The sequence below is a fragment of the Triturus cristatus genome, chromosome 5_2, assembly GCF_964204655.1.
Source record: "Triturus cristatus chromosome 5_2, aTriCri1.1, whole genome shotgun sequence".
Lineage (NCBI taxonomy): Eukaryota > Metazoa > Chordata > Amphibia > Caudata > Salamandridae > Triturus > Triturus cristatus.
In genome coordinates, this window is record NC_140588.1 from 356422269 (window position 1) to 356444198 (window position 21930).

At 44.9% G+C, this 21930-nt stretch overlaps 1 protein-coding gene across 4 annotated transcripts in view; it reads right to left on the reverse strand.

Annotated features, from left to right (window-relative positions):
- Positions 1-21930, reverse strand: part of ECI2 (enoyl-CoA delta isomerase 2) — a 379316-nt gene that overhangs the window by 113761 nt on the left and 243625 nt on the right. For all 4 annotated transcript variants that reach the window (XM_085607188.1, XM_085607189.1, XM_085607185.1 and 1 more), the window contains exon 7: positions 16319-16439. In XM_085607188.1, the coding sequence (XP_085463314.1) occupies positions 16319-16439 (121 nt within the window). The remainder of the gene's footprint in view (positions 1-16318; positions 16440-21930) is intronic.

Consider the following 21930-nt stretch of genomic DNA (forward strand, 5'->3'; position numbering starts at 1 on the left):
AGACAGAGAATGGGTGAAATCCTTTGATACATCAGTCCCCTTTTCTAGTGAGTCAATATTGATGCGTTATGTTTGTATACAGCGAGGTGATATCAAGAGTCGCCAACCAATTTTTTTCAATATCATATGGCCTATCTTCTAGCAAGTTTATCATGTGCATAGAGTCTCTGACATAGGTCTCTTGTAGCGGGATATAATATTTGATAAAGAAATCAATATACCTTCCGATGGGTTCAAGAAAAAAATTGGTTGGCGACCCTTGATATCACCTCTCTGTATACAAACATACCGCAACAAGAGTGTATACAGGTGATTAAAGACCTATTAGATACAAGACCAAGACCCACCCAGGTCCCCACCCCGTTTATTGTAGCACTTCTGCATATTGCACTGACACAAAATTATTTTATATCTGAAGGAAAGTACTACCAACAATGCTCTGGGACCAGCATGGGTGCAATTTTATTTTATATGGACCAAATAGAACACAAGTATGTTCTTAATAACACCAATATGTACTGCTCCAAAATTACCTGTTGGAAGCGGTACATAGATGATATATTTTTTATTTGGTCGGATACCATCTCTGAGTTCAATGATTTTGTTATGTATCTAAATACAGTACAACAACACTTGACATTTACTTCAACAATACACAAATCAAGTATTGCCTTCCTGGACCTAAATATTCTGTATGAAGAAGGAAAAGTATACACCTCTTTACACAGAAAACCAACGCAACGCAACACTCTACTTGCCTACAATAGTAATCATTCACGTGCCTTAAGAGATGGCCTACCATATGGTCAGTTCTTACGACTACGTCGTAACTGTACGAAAAAAGAGGACTACATGAGAGAAGCTAACATATTGCGAGAAAAACTGTTGGCTAGAGGGTATCCGAGGAAATTGGTAAAAAATTATTTAAAAAGGGCTTGGTTCTGCCCCAGAGAAACATTACTTACTCCAAAACAAAAATCTAAAATAAAAAGACTGATTTGCGTCACCACTTTTGGGATACATACCAACCAAATTCGCAAATTAATAACAAAGAATTGGCATATTATAAAAAGTGTAGATCCCAATACTGATGTTCCCATGTTTGCCTTTAAAAGAGGAAAAAATATGAAAGACCATCTGATTAGATCATCCCTGGAAACTCCTTTACAAACGACTAGATCGTTTCAGTCAAGCTGGGGCTTACCGGAGGTAAAAGGACATTACAAATGTGGAAATTGTGTCGCCTGTCCATTTACAGCAAATACTAAAAAGTTTGAACATGGAAATGTGAACCAGAATCTTGAATTCTATGCAAATTGCAATACTGAAATGTTGTGTATTGTATAAAATGCCCATGTGGGTTGCTCTATATTGGACAAACTCAGCAACAAGTTAAAGCAAGAATTGGACAACACCGCAGTAGAATTAGGAAATCGGTCCCTAATGCCCCCTTAGTCAACCACTTCCTTGAGAAAGGTCATACAGTAGATGACATCGACGGGCAAGTGATAGACAAAGTGTTAGCTCCTACCAGAGGTGGAGATCTTTCACAGATCTTACAACGACTGGAGTGTCGCTGGATTGAACGCACCAACTCTATCGTGCAAGGATTGAATTCAGCCCAGGAATGGCGAGGTTTTGTGACCACTCTTAGTACTTAACCATGTATTACCTCGAAGGCCCCCTGGTACTAATTCAGTGAACAACGTAAAATATGTGTTGTAATAACATGTTATGAATGGTTTAACGCAAATGCAGACATGAATTTTGCTATTATATATATATACAGTGTATATTGGGGCAGTTGTTTTCGAGTCTCTATATACAATGTAATGAAGTGATTTTTAAACTAACACTATGCCCTTTATCACGTAATTATGTCAATGGTGAGGTCAACTGTACATTCCAGTGATTTTCAAACCAACACTGTGCCCTTTATCACGCAATTATGCTAACTGTGATTTTAACCGCATATTCCAGGGATCTGTTTAGATTCACGATGTGTTCGTCAGGCCCGGGTTGCCTAGTTACGGCAAACAGACACGTGTATTGCTTCCGTGGTCCATGCATTTGAATCTGTTTTGCCGCAATTCATTCTGGCGGTTTTTTAGCTTGTAACCCCTTGGCCCTATTATTATCAATGGGTAGATAATTCTTAAGAGCATTATATTTTTAAATACTGGCATTTTACACAGAGCCATTCCTCTTTACATCTCCGCTTCCGGGTGACACGCAGCCTTTCTGCAACGTCACTGGTTGCTTAGCTACGGCACCCGGATACGTTGATCGGATCCGTATCTCGCGTTCCCTAGTTTGGTCTGCCGCAGTGCATTCTGGCAGTAACTTACTTTGAAATACCGTGTCCCTGATATTGCTCATCGTTATCGTACCATGCAGAGAGACGGACGCTCTTCTGTGTAATTCACCAGCGGGGACTCTAATCTACGCAATTACCATATGATAGGTGTTGACCTTATTTATAATGTAAACTCCATTCCGTAGAGGCCTAATACTTTGTAGTAATGGTCGGTTGCATTTTCTTTCAGCGTACAACCAAATAGGTGCGCATTAAGAGGCATAATCACGTATTATGGATACTTTTATCAAATAAGGTCCTGCATATTTCCCCGCCAACAGAGCGTTACCACACGCTCCCTGTTATAATACAGCCGATTATTTACATCTATGAACATAACGGAGACGCAACAGTATTTCCCCGATCTCACTGCCTGATTTCACCCTCATAAGGGGTAAGTTATTTCTGTTTGTGCAAGCATCATGGCAAGATTCAGGTATGCTCTCTCTCGCCCTCTTCTTTTAACATTGGTACCTGTATATGTATTCTTCTTACAGCACCCGGACGGGTACTCTGTGAGTTCTTTTTCTTTCACTAGACTCACGGTGTCACTAATTTTTCTACATCAGGTGGTGCATCAAACCATTCAGGTACACTTTAACTAGTAGTTTTGGCCTATACCATCCTTTCACGAAGTACTTGGTTCTGATGGTATTATTCCATTCCCCCTTTAGGTGTCCCTATATCTTAAGGTCCTGAAGAAACCCTACACCCAATACAGGGTTGAAACGCCGTCGACAATAGAACAAGGGCGAATCACTACACAACACCTATGATTAAAAAGTGTTGTGAATTATATTGCTTTATTTCAGATGGTCGCTCTTATGTTTAACAATTGAAACCTTGCATATATGTTACAGTAAATGTCACTTTTAGTTTAGGTTCACTTTTTCACTGGGACACCTTTTTATGATCTTTAATATATGAATTGTTAAGTTTGTTATTGTAATTAATTGTGTATTTTTACACTGTGTATCTGTTGCTTATTTAAAAATTATTTAAAAATATAAAAGAAGATTATCATGCATTGTTTTGTCTGATATGTATAGCAATCTTTCTTTTTGACATCAAACTGAACCTTATATATTGCCATTGTGCCTTTTTGTACCAAATAAGTTGTTACAATATTTTTCCATAGGAGCCATTGTTTCCTTTTAGATAAACTGCCCAGGCTCCAAGTGAGTAGGGTTCTCTTTCTCTTTACAACCTTTAAAGCACTCCAAGCCAGAATCCGCTTTTTCACCAGAAAGGCGTGAGCCATCAAAGGGCATATCCATGAGTGAGGCTGGAACATCTTCAGAAAATCCTGTGGAACGCATCCACTCAGGTCGATGGAGCACAACATTGGTTCTAACCTCCTCCCCAGTCAATCAGTAGCACAAATTACATATGAGACTATCTTGTACATCATGGATTGTCTGAGGCAGCAAGGACCTAAGGTCTTACAGGCCTGTTGACAAGATTTCACTGCCCATGTCCCAGAATGCATGCGTGTAGTGACCCAATACCAAAAAGAACAAGTATTTTTCAATTGCCTCAAACCTCTTAGACTCTATCCGAAGGATTGTGAGGAATGAATGGAGGTATCCCTTGCTATTTATCTGAAGGATTGTGAGGAATGAATGGAGGTATCCCTTGCTATCTAAAACCTGAATCAACCGACTCTCTGTTGCAGGGTATTTAAAGAGAAAATCAGGCGAGTCGTCAGCCGGGCTCTGATGCCTGGTTACCTATTCATCAGAGGGCAGGAATAGAGCTTTGACCAAGATCCAATCTAGGTATCGGTGAGGGCAAGGAAGCAGATGTGGCTGGCCAAGACATTTATTTTGGTCTAGACTGATGGCAACAGCAAATCCAAGTCCTCAGGTGCCCGTTGGACCACTATGGCAAATGATGCACCCCCTTCCATTGGTGGACCAGAGTAGATGTCTGTAAGGGCCTGGAACGGGTCCCAAGGGGTCACATGACACTAAAGACGGATCAGCTGGTGGAAACCCAACTGGAGGCAGCTGCAGTTCCTTGGAGCTCGAAGATGTACCAGTAGAAGGACCCTGAAGTGTGCCAAACATTTGCAACATGGCTTCCTTGAAGGCATGAATCTACTGCAACGTTGCCAACGGCCTGGGAAACACTGGCGCACTGGAATAAAGTGACAAATCAGTTCGGCGACCAGGGACCTAGAGGGAGACCGACTGACATCATAACCCCCTCGTGCCTTCTCTTTGAAGACAGAGTGGCAGATTGGGGTCGAATCCTGCTTCCATTTTTGGGGTTTATGTCTTTTGGACTGCCCAAGAGGATTTCTACTGAGAAGTACACCTCTCCTGGGAACGGTCTTGGGCGGGAGATCGAGTCCATGTCCGTGAAATGGAGTGGGTGCAGGACTTGTGAGGCTTGTGACTACTTATGTTCATCAAAGTACAGCTTCACTTTTCGGTCCCAGGCTGGGCTCGGGACACTGTTCAAATTTGTGCTTCAAATGTCCAAGGCAAACACCCGAGACACGCATTGTGTGCATCCGTGACTAACGTGCTCCTACACTCATGGCATGGTTTGAAAAATATAGCTTTAGAAGGGAGCACAATTCTCGAGCACACTGAATTAATGGCCAGATTTAAAGGACGGAGTATTAGCGGAGGACTTAACATCTGCCAGACCAAGACTACTCCACCCACCAAATTTAGAAATGATAGGCATGCTGAAAGTCATTTCTAAAGCACTGGCAGGATTCGCCATCACAGGGATTCCTCTCAATGTTTATTTAAGTTTGACTCGCAGCTCTGTCAACATGACAGAGCCATCTGTCAAACTTTTTATTTTTTATTTTCAAAAAGAAAATCCCAAAATGGTATTTTTGAAGAGAAAAATTCTCCTCTCGTGTTGGAAAGAAAAAGTCTCCCTCATGGTAATCTGGACATGCACCCCTGCCCATAGTGCCCAAATGTAGTAATGTCAGAAAGTCGAATGCAGATTTTTATAGTCATAGGAAAACACAGATCATGCGTGTGTGCTATGACGTAGGTCTGTCTCATGAACTGCGGTCTAGTTGGAGCAGGAGGTGCGCCCAAAGAGCTACCCTCACAGTGGTAAGAGGCTATTACTTTCACCAGAAGTTAAGCAGAATGAGAGCAGTAGTGGCAGCATACCATGTAGTAATCAGTAAGAGTGTGAACAGGTCCTTTTTAACCTGTGTCACTGGAGTGGGACCTACAGGCTAAATCAGTTAAAGTTCTGCTGTTGTGTGCTTAACTCATCATTGGCTCACATTGGTTGGTGTGTGGTGCTTCTGCGCAATTGAGTGTTGCATCTGCGCTGGGTGTATGTGTGCCTGGGAATGGTATAATATGGGGATAATGCAGTGCTGGGCAGTGTGTGCATGCTGAATGCAGGGTATGTGTGTGCCTAGAAGTTGACATTACATAAAGGATGGAGTGCTGTGCAGTGTGTGCATGGTGAATGTATGTGCAGGAAACTGGACTTCTTTTGCATATGCCCCCACACGTTTTGCCCCCATTTGAACTGCTAAATGCTGGTTCTTCCACTCCCTGCTAACCAGGCTCCAGTGCCAGAGTTCTTTCCCTTAAAAACTGAATGTCTAATTGTTCCCCAAATAGCAAGACCTTTAGCACCAGTAATTCCCAATTAAATGGTACCCTTGGTACCTAGGCCATGGGTACGAAAGAGAGTTCCCAAGGGCTGCAGCATGTATTGTGCCACCCTAAGGGATACACCGCTAAACTCATGCAGATTGTCATTGCAGGCTGTGTGAAATGGTGCAGAATAAAGTGAAATACAACCTGGTATACACACCCTGTGTGCCATGCCCACACAGCATGAAATATATGTAAGCCACCCATACAGCAGGCCTTACAGCCCCACGGCATGGTGCATTATATTACATGTGAGAACATATTTGCATGAACAGATATGCCCTTGTGCTGTCTAGTTCAATTTCAAGATAGTGTAAATGAACAGCCATCTTAAGTATATGTACTGGGTACTGGTCATTACAAGTTCCTCAGCTATATGATGGCTTCACTGAAACCTAGGGTGGTAGGTATCAAGCACCTTGTCTTAAAAATATGTACTGATGCCAGTGCTAGAATTATTATGACATGCATCCTGAAAACCTACCAGTCCTCTAGTGTGCTGGCCGACTGGTATCGACCAGCCGACCACCACAGACGAGTCTGACTCCCTGGAGGTAAGAGCCCACACTCCCAGAGGACAGGAACAATGCTGGCTCCGGCAGGAAGTGTCCACACCTCCTCCAACAGGATGGCTAGTGAATGAGCATATAAAGGCCAGAGGCTTCAGTGCCTCTGCTGTCCTTTGCTATGCGACCTCAGCCTCCCCCAGACCTGGGAGATGCCATACCCGGCCCTAGGGCCCATTTGGCACCAGAGCAGGCAGAAAAATTAGCTAGTCAGGAGGTGTTTCACACTTATAGGCTGAGCACACCCCTAAGGAGGGCAGCCTGAAGTGGACAGTCAAAGATGGGTTTCACCATCTTGTTTTTGGTGGAACTAGCACTCTTGCTCAGGTTTATGCCCATTCCCCACAAGAAGTGGTCATATAGAGGGTGGAGTCATCCCAGGGGTAGGTAGCCCATTGGCTACTAACTTACACTCCCCTTAAAGCCCCTAAATTGTGTATTTAGGTGGCTCCCTAACATCAGGAACTCAGATTCCCCTGACAAATGAAGGATAACAAAGAAGAGCTGAAGAAGCAAGAACTGCAGACTGCAGGTGAACTTTTGGCACCAAACCCAGCCTGCCTACCTGCCCCGACAATTGCGACAACTAGATTTGTCCTGCAGCTGTGCATCCTCCAAAAGCCTCAGAGGGTTTCCAGCACTTTGCTAAGCTGTCAGCATCTCCCATGGAGTGGAGGAGCCACTTCCCTTTAGCCTGCAGGCACGGACTGCAACATCTGGCTCACAGTTCTGCTGTTCAACGGGTCGAATGATGCAGTAGCTGCCCAGGAAGGGGCCAAAGTGCTCCTAGAGGTCAGGTCCATCTCCCCACCAAGTGAGAAGACTTCAAGCCCAACTGGAACTGCCCTGTACCAATACCTGTGGTACTGGACCCCTTGCAGCAACCAAAGTTTGTTTGTGTCCCGTTCGGACTCCAACGCCACAAAGAGCGAGGCCAGCACCAAGAGGGGCCCAGCTGTCCTGTTTCTCTTCTGCTTTGCAGGTCTTACGGAGAACTGTGGGGCCCTTTGACATACGGGCACCAGCCAATCAAACACCTCTACAACCGAGCTCAACACAAAGGACACCCTAAACACCTTCAGCTGGCTAGCAGGACCCATCATCAGCCAGCATTAATTTATACTTGCTACATATATTCTACTGGCTGAACCAGAGCTTCCTTTGCATGACCAAAACTAATGCCACAATACAGGTAGTTAGGGAATCTGAGCCAAATCATTGCACTTCATCGGGCCTACAGGCCTTGGAAAAAGTTCATTACATGTATGACAGAAAGGGATCTGGAACTCCCGTTGTCTCTGCACACTTGTTTATATCTCAAGTCAATTCAATTGCTAAAGACATCAACATGCAACTCTCTTCTGTAAAATGTTCACATTGCTCCAAATAAACAGCAAGCTGGAGGTCATAAGAAGCCTATCATTGGCACACAGTGATTACTGCAACGTCACCTTCACAGGGATTACAATTAATTGACAGGCTACAAAAATAACAATTATACAGTCAGAATGTGCTTAAACCTTCTTAAAATATAACAAACCAGTTTTGAAGAATCTCGGCAGATGGACCCTACAATCAAGCTCAAGATCCTTTGAAAGGTCAAAGCCTACAGAGGCAAAAGCCCAGCGAACCTTCACAAACTAGCCACTGCTTTATTTGCCAACCAAAACACTTTCAGCAACTGCACATTTAATCCACCAATAAGTATAAGTATAAAGTAGAAGTATAACGAGGCTTATTAAGCGCTCTAATGCCAAACGGTGTCTTGGCGCTGTGGTGTGAGAAGAACAACGGAAACGAAGGAACTGAAGAACTAAAGGACATTAAACAGCCTAGACTTCAGGGCTTTCCTAAAGGAAAGAAGGTATGGCTCAAGGCGAAGGAAGGCTGGAAGCTTATTCCATAATTGAGAGGCACAGATGGAAAATGTGCGGCCACCCCATCTAACATGTCTGTATCTAGTGGTACACATAAGGCCAAGATTGGCCGAACGTAGATCTCGTCGGGGGACATAGGGTCTGAACAGATTGTGACAGTAGGTGGAGCCACCACCATATTGTGCCTTATGGACCAGGCATAGTGCCTTAAACTCAAATCTCTGTTGGACCGGGAGCCAGTGCAATGATCTCCTAGCGGAGGAGATGGAGTGGCCCTTAGGAATTTGTAACAGAACACGCACAGCGGCATTCTGGAGGGATTGAATTTTACTGATCTGGAACTTATCGATGCCCAAAAACATAGCGTTGCAATAGTCAAGTCTCGACATAAAAAGAGCGTCCATTACCATCTTCTGGAGAGCGACGGGAATAAAAGGAAAGATTTTGCGGAGAGATTTGAGCAGGAAAAAACAGGCAGAGGTTATACTGTTAACATGCGCTGACATATTTATTTTTTTGTCAAAGATGACGCCAAGATTTCTAACCTTTTCCACAGGGAGAGGACAGAGCCCTGCCTCCAATAGCCACCAAAGATTGTTCCAGATTGGTGGTCCATTCCCGAATTCCATAACTTCAGTCTTCTCCGTATTAATCTTTAAGAAACTCTGCGTCATCCAGGCCATGATGTCCTTAAGACACGCATGGAACCGCCCCGCTGTTAACTCTGGTGTATCTGATAACAAAATGACCAGTTGCGAATTGTCCGCGTAGGAGACGAAAGAAAAACCATGCCTCCTCACAACGGTGGCCAGAGGTCTCACGTAGAGATTAAACAGGGTGGGGGATAAAGCAGAACCTTGCGGAACACCACAGGTCAGATAAAATTATCTGATTTTAGGCCCTCCCAGTTGAGAGATTGCTGCCTGTCCTGCAAAAAAGAAGAAAGAAGGACTAGGGCTCGATGACTAATGCCTGCCTCCTTTAGCCGCTGCACTAAGACCGTATGATTGACGGAATCAAAAGCAGCCGACAGATCGAGGAGGACTAAAATAGCTCTCCCACCTCCGACGACTGCCATCCGAATCCCCTCCGCTGCAGCAATAAGTGCAGACTCAGTAGAGTGATTAGAGCGAAAACCGTGCTGCGACGGATCAAGTAAGCTGTTGCGGTCCAAATATTCGGAGAGCATGGTATTCATGTGCTTTTCCATGATCTTGGCAACGAAAGGCAGACCCGAGATTGGTCAGTAATTTTCAAGCTCAGTTGGATCAAGCGAAGCTTTCTTCAAAATTGGTCTGACACTAGCCGTCTTCCACGCAGTGGGATAGGTCCCTGAGACCAGAACTTGGTTAATTAGAAGCCTAAGAGCAGGACCGATCTTGTTCGCAACCAGATGCAAGACCAACGGGGGACAAGGGTCAGAGACAGACCCTGACTTAGTAATTTTTAACAAATCTGTTACCGCCTCAACAGACAGGGAGCAAAAACTATAAAAACCACCCTGCCTAGTCTCGAGTGGCAGAAAAAGTTGGGGAGTAACTTGACCAGGAGCTGGGATTGAAAGGTTCAACAGATCATCATATATAGTTTGGACTTTATCATAAAAAAAGGAGGCCAGCTGATTGCAGAAACCCTGGTCAGGGCGGAACAGGCTGCCCTGCTGAGGTTTGGCCAGATAAGACACGGATTTAAAGAGTTCTTTGGTGGAATTGCCAGCGGCCAAAATTTTCCCTGTAAAATAAGTTGTCTTTGCTGCACGAATGGCCTCTTTATATTTGTGAAGGGCAATGTTGTAGAGATCTTTACTATCCCTGGTATAGTCCAGTCTCCACCGGCGCTCGAACCGTCTGCATTGAACTTTTAAGTGTTTGAGATCAGGGCTGTACCATGGGGCACCGGCCGGCCGCCTAGTGAGAGTGGCTGTCTGTGTGGGGGCAACACGGTTAATTGCTGCCGTAATCCAGGCGTTAAACTGTGCCGCTGCACACGTCATTATCAGAGTCTAAGATAGAGGGGAAATGATCAAGGGCAGCCGCTAGGTCAGTGCTGGTGATTTTAGACCACCGCCGAAACACAACCTTAACCGGTTTGTGAGGGGCGCTCATACCAGCGAGTCTGGCCAAGACCTCGAAGAAAACTTCTTTGTGGTCAGTCCAGGGGAGCGCATCAGCCCTGCAAAAAATAATATCTGGATGATTAGAGAACAGTCCGTCAAGATTATGGCCACCTTCGTGTGTTGGTACGGTCACTAGCTGATGTAGGCCAAAGGCTGCCATAACATCTCGGAGTCTATTCGTATCCGAACTAGTGGTAGATTCCAAATGGAAATTGGAAATCGTCCAAAATGGAATACGAGTTTGAATCCGTACAGGATTCCATATATGTCATAAGGGCCAGAGAGAAGGCAGCCCTAGGGCCAGGGGGTCGATAGATCAGCAGGCCCTGAAAGACCGTAACCTCCTTCAGCTTGATGGCAATGTGGAGTGCTTCAGCATGAAGATCTATCACAGTCCTGGTAATAACTATGAGGGTTTGCTTGTAAACAATGGCGATACCCCCACCTCTACTGCCCAAGCGGTCCAGCTAACAGGACAGCGTAACCTGGGTGTAGAGCGACATTCCAGTCAGGGGCGGAGGCAGCCTCAGCCCAAGTCTCCGTTAAAAAAAACATATCAGGTTTATGTGCACTTAAAAAGATTTCGAGCTCAAGTTTGTGCTTGGCCACTGAACGCACGTTGAAAAGAATGCCCTTAAACGTCTTCAGTGAAGCCTGCTCCGCTGTCCTACTCAGAGCAGGTATTGTGCCGGTACGTAGGACAGCCGGAGTAAGGAAAACATCCTTACCGCCGGTTTAATGCATCATTAAACAAATTAAATATGGAGAAGGATCCTTGAGAGTACAGGTACATAGACTATGGCAGTGGTTATGAACCTGGGGTTCCGGAAGACTTCCCAGGGGTCCATGACTGATTAAAAAATGGAATAATATTAACAGATTAATAAAGTGCATACAAATGAAGAAGCATAATGTACAACTGACAATTTGTAAATGTTCTTTAAATATGAAGGATTTTGAAATTGGAGAAAAAAAAATAAGTTGGTATCCTTAGCTAGATTAGAAGGGCAGTGCAAGTGCATCAAACATAGTATGGACGATGAGTGGCGTCAATGAAAATTAGAAAAGCTCCAATCTTCCTACTAAAATTAACATTTTGATTTTTTTTTTAAATACTTCTTTGCAAATTAAATTAAATATGTTATCATTTGTTTGATGAAGGCCTGTTTCAGTATTTGTTGCATATTGTTTTGAAGTTCAATTAATCAAAAATGCTTAAGCTGTGGTCTCTGTCTTCCAGTCACGACTCAGTGGGGGTACCTGGATTTCAATAATTCAGTGGGCTTCCTTGAGGTCCACTAATGATTAAGTGGGAGTCGACAGAAGAAAAAAAAGATCCAGAAGCACTGGACTATGAATGCCATGTACCCACACCTGTGAGCCAACTTACATTACAAACAGTTTAAAAAACTCGCCAAGAAACTCGATTTTATAAATTCTCCTCCAACTGAACTTCTTCGAGAACAGGGACAGCTAAAGTTCCCCACCGCATCTAATCCAACAAACCTATCCTATGCTTTCTCAAAGTAGACATCTTTCAAATCTGTGAGGACACTGAAGTAAAGAAAGATGTGCAGCGCTATAGAACTACTGAAAATAAATAAACAAATAAATAAATAATCCTGTTGGCTAGGGCTCTAGCGACTTTACAGTTTCGAAAAACCGTAATGGAGCAGAGATTAGAGAGGAGTAAAGGTAGGTTAGATATTCAGACATTAACTTTGCTAGTTCTTAATTGTATAATAATATCATAAAATATTTAACTGACTAGGCGTGAAGAAAAAAGAAGCCTTGAACCACCGGCTCTAAATAGCCAAATAGAAACAGATACATTCTTCAACATACTCATATGATGTTGTGTAGTTTTCAATGCAATGCCTTCACTTCCATATCAAAGCATAAACCCTTTAATTGTAATCTTCTCAACAAAAATGTAGTACTGAATTTCAACACAAGCTTACTCTTTACCCTAAACCACAAAGCTTTTTCCCCCTTAAGTAAGCACGATTTACTCCTAGAAATAAGGACTAATTCATTCGCACCACAAACGCAGCAAGCCATACCTACTCACAAAAAAATAGATTTCTGAACAGGGACCTGTGCTTTCCCCAACATAGCAGGGGGTTTCTCAATTTACTGTGGTGTCTTTCCTTCATTGCCGGGTGGAGTTCCTGAATGTACTTGACGTTTTTTCAAACAAACCATAGAATGATAAGAACTCAAAATGATGGTAATAACCAAAATGTGTTTAATATAGGAAAGTTCATTCTGCCACAATGTTTGCATACAACTGGAGAATCACAGAACAGTTAACAACTTGGGATTCCTAATTAAATATTTTAAACCGTTAATGATCATTTGGTTGAATATTTTTAGAGCGCAGAATCAAAACTTAAATGTATCTTCAATTATAAAATACCACACGAAGTAAATGAGAAACAGCAGGTAAATTACATAATTTGAGAGAAAAATGTAAGTCAATAATAAAAGTATTGCAGTTTGTGAAATTACAAATTAGGACAATAATAAATCTGCCCAAAGCATTTCTATGATAACAAAAGCTCCAATTTAATTTGTGACCGTAAAAATGCCTCATAACACATACTAATCCTAGTTTAGTAGTCGGAAAACTTGGTCGAACTCATAAAATGGAAGTGCAAATGGATACCGATTCAGTATTCGTAAGGGGCATGTTTGCAGGTGCCCCTTTCTAATGCCGAATTACTAAGCTATGTATCAATGTTTTGCAACCGAAATCTGGCCATAAAATATTGAAAAGTTTCTCAGACCGCAAAGGGAGTGATAACCCATTCACAAAAAGGAAGGGGTCCATTTGGAAGGACCCCTTTCCCTCAGTGAATTAAGAAAAAAAACGTATGTTTGGGCACAGACAGTGATCCACCGATCGACAGGACCGATACAAATTCTGAAACAAATGAAATGTATCATTGTAGTCCGATAAAATCCCTTCGGGATCAGCTAGCAAAATCTTGCAAGCCAGGTCCCACGGAGCATGTGTGTACCTGCCCAGTAAACAAACCACATTTACGAGCCAAAAGGCCAAACTTGCAAAAGTAAACATTATTTTTCCAAAAGCATCAATCCTTGTTAATTCCCGATCTGGAGTACTGTTTGGAAAGGAATTAGAATTGACCATGATATTGGAAGCCTGCACAATGTGGCTCTAAGGTGTAGGGTGCTTAGTTACAAAGTGTGGATCTCTTGGTGCAGGGCTATGTCACAGGCTACGGGCCAGCTGATTGGCAGCAAGAACAAGGCTTGGACCATGTAGCCATCTAAACATCAGTGAGGTCATCATTAAATAGTGGTAAGGACTTGCAGGTCATTGGTCCAAGTTAGAGAATTTCTGACAACATTTATTTTTGCCTCAATAAGGCAACTGCAGATGTTTCTGCTTGCTGCAAGGAAAACAGTGGCAGTGGCCTTAAAACTCTCACGCCTAGACTATCGTAATAGCCTCCTGGCTGGAGTCAATAAATCAACCCTGAGGAGACTACAGGTAGTGCAACATGCAGCAGCTAGATTGGTCCTAAAATGTCCCCGTAGGGCGTCAGCCTCAGCGGCTCTGAAAACCCTTCATTAGCTCCTGTTACACAAAAGAATTTTATTCAAATTCTCCTCACGACCTTCAGAGCAACTCGCCGATTAGGGTCAGTATATCTCTCCACAAGATTTACACCATACACGACAATGAGGACACTCCGATCCACTTCTGCAAACCTACTTAAATTGCCAGGCTTCAAACTCAAAACCAGGGGAGGGAAGTTGGCTACTGTGTTAGGGGCAAGGGCTTGGAACTTCATGCCAAACAAATTAAGATCAATTTAATCTGAAGAGCAGTTTAGGAAGGGCCTAAAGACATGGATCTATGAACATTTGATGAATCTTGCTTTGCACTCATCTAGATCCTAACTCTTGACTGCTGAAGCTCGTTATCTTATAGCGCCAGGAGGCTCCTCTGGGAGTGACAGTTTGCGCTTTATAAATGCCACATTTTATTTAATTTCATGTAGCACATTGGTAGCCCTCCTCTGGACCACCACTGCAAACAAGGCACTTTCTTCAGCCGGTAGCCCATATGGTCAGTCGATCTCCATTTCAGGACAGGTGTCTAGCCACTAGCATTTTGTAAATCCAAGTTTAGTACATAATCAGAGGAGAATAGCCCATACCCTCCTCCTCCTCATCATTGTTGTGAGAAACTTTGTGTATAGGGTCAGAATCAGAGCTAAAAAAGAGAATGGAGCTTCAGCCAATAGTTGCATTAGTAAAAGCATCAGGTTAGAGGCAGCACCATAACTAGAAGCATTGTCATGAATTTGTAGTGCCACATCATTCGAACTCGTGGCTCAGCCTGGATTCTGGGGCCAGTTTGAAAGACTGTACCAGAGTTGGCATATGCCCTGTAATAGTCCCGTAGGACGCATAAAGCAGTGGAGGAAGACCCACCAGCCGTAATACAACTGGTGGTCCATGCGGCTCACTGGAGCCTAAAGGCATACCAGGGGGAGTCAGAATAATACCAAAGGTTTACAGCACGGCCTCTTTGGGAGCCGCTATCAGCCGCTGGGGTAGGCAATGGCCCAGGAAGTCAAGGCACAACAGTAACAGATGATTAATTGGTTCTGGAACCGGGGACTTAAAAGCAGTATAATGTTCCTAATACCATCACACCTTCTATTTTGAGATAAAGTGATGGGACGTGCTGGACTCCCGCTATGTCCTTTTATGTCTGTGCTTGGACCTTGACTTGCCCTAAGACTTTTAGCAGGAACTGGATTTCTCGTGGGAGCAGATTTGTGACTAGGACTGGGCCCAGGACTTGCAGTGAGAGCAAGACCTGTACATTCACCACAACATTTTCTGTTTGGTGATGTAAAGCTTTGGCTCCGAGCCCTGGATCTTCTTTGAGTGCAACAGGGCATATTGTTTCACAACTTATAGTTGTGACCGGACACCTGGTGTGGGACCAACATCTCCTTCCTGGAAGAAAGGAACAGACATAAGTGCAGGGGTGTTGCTTCTGAGCAGCTCTGCTCCCTCACTTCCTGGACGGTACGAAGTCAGTCTGAAGCTGCATGCATGCAGGAGCACTGTTGAAGGTTTTGGGATGAGCCTTGAAACTTGGAAGTGTCTATCAGAATGATTAGATTATACAATTCTCTTTGATAAGTCTTTTTCGCTACACTTTCGTTTTTTCTTTGCCTAATAAACGTAAAGGCAGATTACAAACAAGCCTCCTAGGCTTTAACTAATTAATACAAGGGGAGAATAGATTTCAAAAGGAAACTGTCATTTATAAGAGTGCTATCTGCTCTCAGCCAGTTCAAAGACTCTATAATGTGGAAAATACCTTTCAGTCCCACTGGCAATCATGTTCAGAATAGCTGAAGAAAAAAATGCCTTCAAACAGTGTTTGGTTTGTAAAAAATGTATTGCCAGGGCCCAAGGAACTTCATATGATTCCACTGCAGCTGGCACCACCAACAGCCCTGCCACTGCTACCGAATGGTGCCAGCATAACCTATGAGCTAGGCATGGCATTTTTATGAACAGAGCACTGATAATTCAGATTCAAAATAAACACACAACACCATCATGTGGAGTAATCTCATAAATATGTGCCGGTAGAGCACCGGAAAACACTGGCACAAATTAAGCACTGCCTTTAAGACTTCTTCTCATCAGGCTTAAGTGGGTTTAAACACCATGTAATACTTAAGGGAACTTACCCGGTCTGTAGCATACACTATATCGAACAATCCAAGTAAGGTGACAGAGATCCCAACCGCTGGGCCATTTACTACTGCAATAAGTGGCTTGGGGAAATCGATGAAACTACTCACAAATCTCCTGCAAATAGAGAGGTGAACATGAAGTTTATTTTTTGATTCAATTAGAATGTTGATAGCATAAACATCACAAAGTGCATTAGATTACATGAACAATTTGGGGGCTGATGTCAGGTTTCATATGTGCATTGTATATCAACTTAAAAACAACACAAATTATTCCTAAAATATAGCAGAAAGAACTAAACACTAGGAAAAAGGAAGCAAAGTTACAGAAAAGGCACAGAACTGCAAATATCAAATTCTAGAATTAAAAAACCCCTGGCGGCCACACTTTCACAAAGGCACAAATTCAAATGTTTATTTATTGTGAAAAACAATTTTATATTTTAAAAAACTGTTCAACGATATCATTTGTTAGTCCATTAAATAAAGATTCACTTTATGGTTCCTGAGATTGAGATTTGGAAAAAGTATCTTTTATCCAACAGGAACTTTTCTTGGACATTCAATATCACTTTTCTCAATTTCTACGTCTATCTCTCTTAAGAATACTGTATGTTATAATGAGTTACATGATTTAAGTTACATGGAATGAAAGTCATGTAAGAAAGAAAAAAAAAAGCAAGAAGGAGGGGGTGGAGGGCCGTATCACCCTCTAGAGCCTAGGCTACAATACTAGAAAATGGAAACCATGAACAAGGTTCCAGCTGTATAGATACAATAAATTCAAATGAGAGGTCAACTTATTATTTGTAACCTCAATGGTGCAAGAGTCACTCTTTGGAATTAAATCGTCTTTATTCTAATAATCTGTATTCAATTTCTATTAGAGGCATTGTTGTGCTACAGTCAAGGAAGCCACTGACAACATTAGTTCTCACAACCACAATTTACTTATTCAAATTTGCATGCATACTTTACAAAGAAAACAAAGCAACAACTGATCGAAAAGCCGTAAGGCATATCAACTGGTTTTGTATGCTATTAAAAGTTACTGTTACTATGACTCAAAACAAATGTCAAGTAAAACAATATGCATCTAGGTAGACAGTGTGACCACAGTGACAGACAATGGACCGTTGTTGTCAGGCGTCGACATTGAGCCAAGACCGTGACGCTCCGCGCGGCGCCGGGGAGCCGATGGGTATGAAACTACAATACCCATCGGCCCTAGCGAACGCGCGAGCGCACTTCCGGAGGCAGTACAAAAGCCTCGTACACGGAAGGCCGGGGGCTTGACAATCAAGTTCCACCTGGCGTTTGGCGAGGTATGAACCTCGCGGTTCCGATCGCCAGAGCTTCCCTGCTTCTAGAGCCCGGACCTGACCTTACCCCGCTGATTGCGGCAAAGAAGCCCTTAGCGTTTGAGTGCGCTCTACCTGACCCGCGCTTCCTCTCTGGCTTCTCAGAAGCGCGCTATACCTGTGGACCCCGCCGTGACTAGAGACCTGACTTGAGTCTCTCTCCACCTCGGAAGCTTCCTATCTCCCCCAAGACCCTTCTCCGTCCTCCGCTTGGAGCCGTTTGAAAGGCTCGGAGAGCGCCCGGACTACGCATCACCAGTAAGCTCCTTCCGTGTGTTGTTACTGCGCTTGGAGCCGTTTGAAAGGCTCGGAGAGCGGCCCCGCCTCCCTTCCCTTGGTATCTACGACCGGAACGGACTCCCTCCACCTCCTCGCCAATACCTGCTGAGCCGTGAGTACCTAGCTCTGGGTGAGACTGATTGGGCGACACGGACAACCGTCTGTGTGTGTGTGTGCTGGGGATATCAACTCTGCTGTACTGGTGTTATTCCCTGAGGTATGGGAACCGGTGACTCAACCTGTCCTTCTCTCTCTCTACAGGAGTGGGTGCCCTGAGAGCAAGTTCCGTGTAGTCGCCGCAGCCCGTCCCCTGTTATCCTTCCCCCCTCCTTTTTCCCCTGGGGTGGTGTTGCTTATCGAGGGTTTCCAAGAGTCCTCATCAGTAGCACCGTTCTTGGGGAGAGTGGACTCTAGCGTCGTGGATCGCTCCTGCTGTATTCGGCTTATAAGGTTAGTGAGCATCCGGGGTGCCTGCTGACAGATTGTCAAGCCCACGGATCAATACAGCCTGAGCGATGGATACCGCTGCCGTCCTGGCCTCCATGCTGGAGACCTTGAACGCGCTTAGAGTAGAAGTAGACGCCGTTAGGGTGGAGAATCTAGAGCTTAAGAATGAGATGGGCACCATGAGAAGAGAGGTAGCCTGCCTGTCCCGTCAACCACCAGCTGAGAAAAAAGGGGGTTCCTATATTAGAGACTGGACTCTGCCTCCGCCCGTGAAAACTCAACCACAGGTAGCGGATGGGGGTACCCAGGCTTCCGGCGGGGGATCACCAAGCCCCGGGGTCTTCCCGCATCACGCATCCTTTACACCTCACTCATCTGGTTCTCCCCCGGTTCATATCCTTCAGCCCATGCAACTGCCCCTTGCCCCACCTGAACGATTCTTTGGGGACCCAAAGAAGTATGGCATCTTTATGGGCCAATGTAGGCTCCATTTCTTGTGCAAACCGACTGTCTTTCCGAATGACCAGGCAAAAACTGCCTTTGTCCTGTCTTATTTAGGAGGCAACGCGGCTAGCTGGTCCTTCCCTTTGATTGAACGGGACGATCCTGTTCTGTACAACTTCCCAGCCTTCTGTGTGGAGATGCGAAGGCTGTTTGATCGCAAGGCACATCAAATGTCGTTGGATAAAGAACTCCTTACCCTGAAACAAGGGTCGCAGGACCTACTGACTTACATCACCTCCTTCAACCGGCTCTTGGTTGAAACGGACTGGCCGATGGAAAAGAGAATTACCTTATTCTACCAAGGGTTGCGAAGCGAACTCAAGGACGTTCTGGCCCAAGTGGTACAACTGCCGGCCACTTGCGATGAATTGATTAATTTAACCGTCCAGTTAGATCACCGGCTTCAAGAGAGAAAAGGAGAACTCAGAAACTCTGCTTGTATTGCGGTAAACCAGGCCACTTCATCAAAGACTGCAGAAGTCGAGCCAAGAACGCAACTGCAGGAAGCCCGGGGCTTAAGACCGTGTCCGTATTGGATTACACGTCCGAGGATCTGGGAAACTGACGAACCCAAATAAGATGAGGACCGCTTGTTTGGGGCCTAGAAGTGATGAGGTCTTCCCGGCTGCAGCGAACACAATTCAACCCTCAGTCGCCCACATGAATGTGTGCGTCTTGCTGAACTTGCCTCAGGACATATTTGTGGTTGTCGACGCCCTATTGGATTCTGGCGCCACCGGTAATTTTATAGATCAACAATACGCTAAAGACTTACATATACCCTGCGATCAAAAGGATACCCCAGAGAAGGTGAAGGCAGTGGACGGATCGGCTCTGACCTCGGGTCCCGTGTGTTCTCACACGAAGCCCCTCTTGATGCAAATAGGGTTGAACCACTTCGAACGGATACGATTTGACCTAATCGACGCACCCCATTTCAAGCTCATACTAGGAATGCCGTGGCTGACTCTCCATGATCCCTTGGTAAGGTGGACTGCACGCACTGTGACTCTGAATTCGTCGTTTTGCCAAGAACACTGCACCGCAGAGCAAGTCAGGACCTCGCCTCATGGTGGCAGTTCCGCGAGGTTCCTGGCTAGCACAGGCAATCAACAAGGGGTAAGTCCAATCGCCAAGCTACCAAGTGAATACAAACAATATAAGACTGTCTTCGACACACAAGAGGCAAAGAGATTACCCCCGCACAGAGAGTATGATTGCGTCATCGAGCTAGAGGCTGGAGCCAGCATACCCTGTAGTAGAATCTACGCCCTAACCGAAGCAGAAACCTCGTATCTCCGGAGTTATCTCGACGACATGCTTTCCTCTGGGTTCATACGCCCGTCGTCCTCCCCTGCCTCCTCTCCGATCTTCTTCATTCCGAAGAAAGAAGGCGGTTTACGGGCCTGCATTGACTACAGGGCAATCAACAAGATCACTATAAAGAACCGATATCCCTTGCCGTTGATCCCTGTTCTTCTCGACCAACTGAAAACCGCAACCATATTCACCAAACTGGACCTCCGGGGAGCCTACCATTTGGTGCGAGTAAAACGCGGCGATGAGTGGAAAACCGCCTTCCGGACCAAATTCGGCTTGTTCGAATATACGGTGATGCCCTTTGGCCTGTGCAACGCCCCCGCCGCGTTCCAGTACTTCATGGATGAAGTACTGAGGGGCCTCTTGGACGTATCATGCATCGTGTACATCGATGACATCTTGGTGTACTCCGCGTCCATAGAAGAACATGTGAAGCACGTGGCGGCGGTGCTGGAGCGCCTACAAAAGTATGCGCTATACGCCAAACTGGAGAAGTGTTTGTTCCACGTTTCTGACGTGGACTTCTTGGGGTAAGTCATCGGTCCCGACGGATTGTGTATGGACGATAAGAAAACGCGGGCTATTACCCAGTGGGAATCACCTACCAATGTGAAATCCCTACAAAGTTTCTTGGGCTTCGCGAATTTTTATCGCCGCTTTATAAAGAACTTTTCTGGCATTATACAACCGTTAACCCTTCTCCTACGGAAAGGTGCCTCCTTCCAGTGGACCACCGCAGCGGAACAAGCCTTTCAGACATTGAAGATCTGCTTCACCACCGCCCCGGTGCTCCGACATCCAGACGCCACACGTCCCTTTATGGTCGAAACCGACGCCTCCCAGTATGCTATAGGAGGCATTCTATCACAGAGACATCCGGAAACCGGACAGTTGCACCCCGTAGCGTTCTTTTCCAAGAAACTATCTCCCTGTGAGGTAAACTACAGCATAATGGATAAAGAGCTTCTGGCCATAAAAAGAGGGTGTGAAGAGTGGCGTCATCATTTGCTCGGCGCAAGACACACCGTAGAAATCTATACGGACCATCGGAATCTCCTATTCTTAAAAACCGCCAGAGCCCTGACACCCAGACAACTACGCTGGTCGTTGTTTTTCTCTGATTACGACTTTGTGATCAAATATCGTCCCGGGCCACAGAACGGAAAGGCTGATGCGCTGTCCAGGCCCCAACAGCCCTTCGTTACAAGCCCCGCGTCCGCCACAGACAACCCTCTTATCTTGAAGCCAACATCATTCCCTGATGTGCAGACGGCTGCCGCCATTACACCCAACTTCGTAGAAGAAGTGCAAAACCAAACCGCAGGAACCGATGAGGTAGGATGGATAGCTGAAGATCCGTTACACCGGTCTTCCAAACAGCGTCTCTTATATCAAGACGAACGCTTATATCTGCCAACTCCTTCCCTACAGCAACAAGCCTTGAAATGGGTTCACGACTCCACCTTAGGAGGTCATCTGGGAGTACTGAAAACCACGATGGCAATGAAGCGCCATTTTTGGTGGCCTACATTATCTACGGACACGGCGGCCTACGTAGCGGGATGTGCTATATGCACACAAGGGAAGTCTCAGCACCAACGACCGAGCGGATTGCTCCGACCTATTCCGATCCCCCCAGTTCCGTGGCACACTCTGTCTATGGATTTTATAGTGGACATGCCCCCTAGTAGAGGA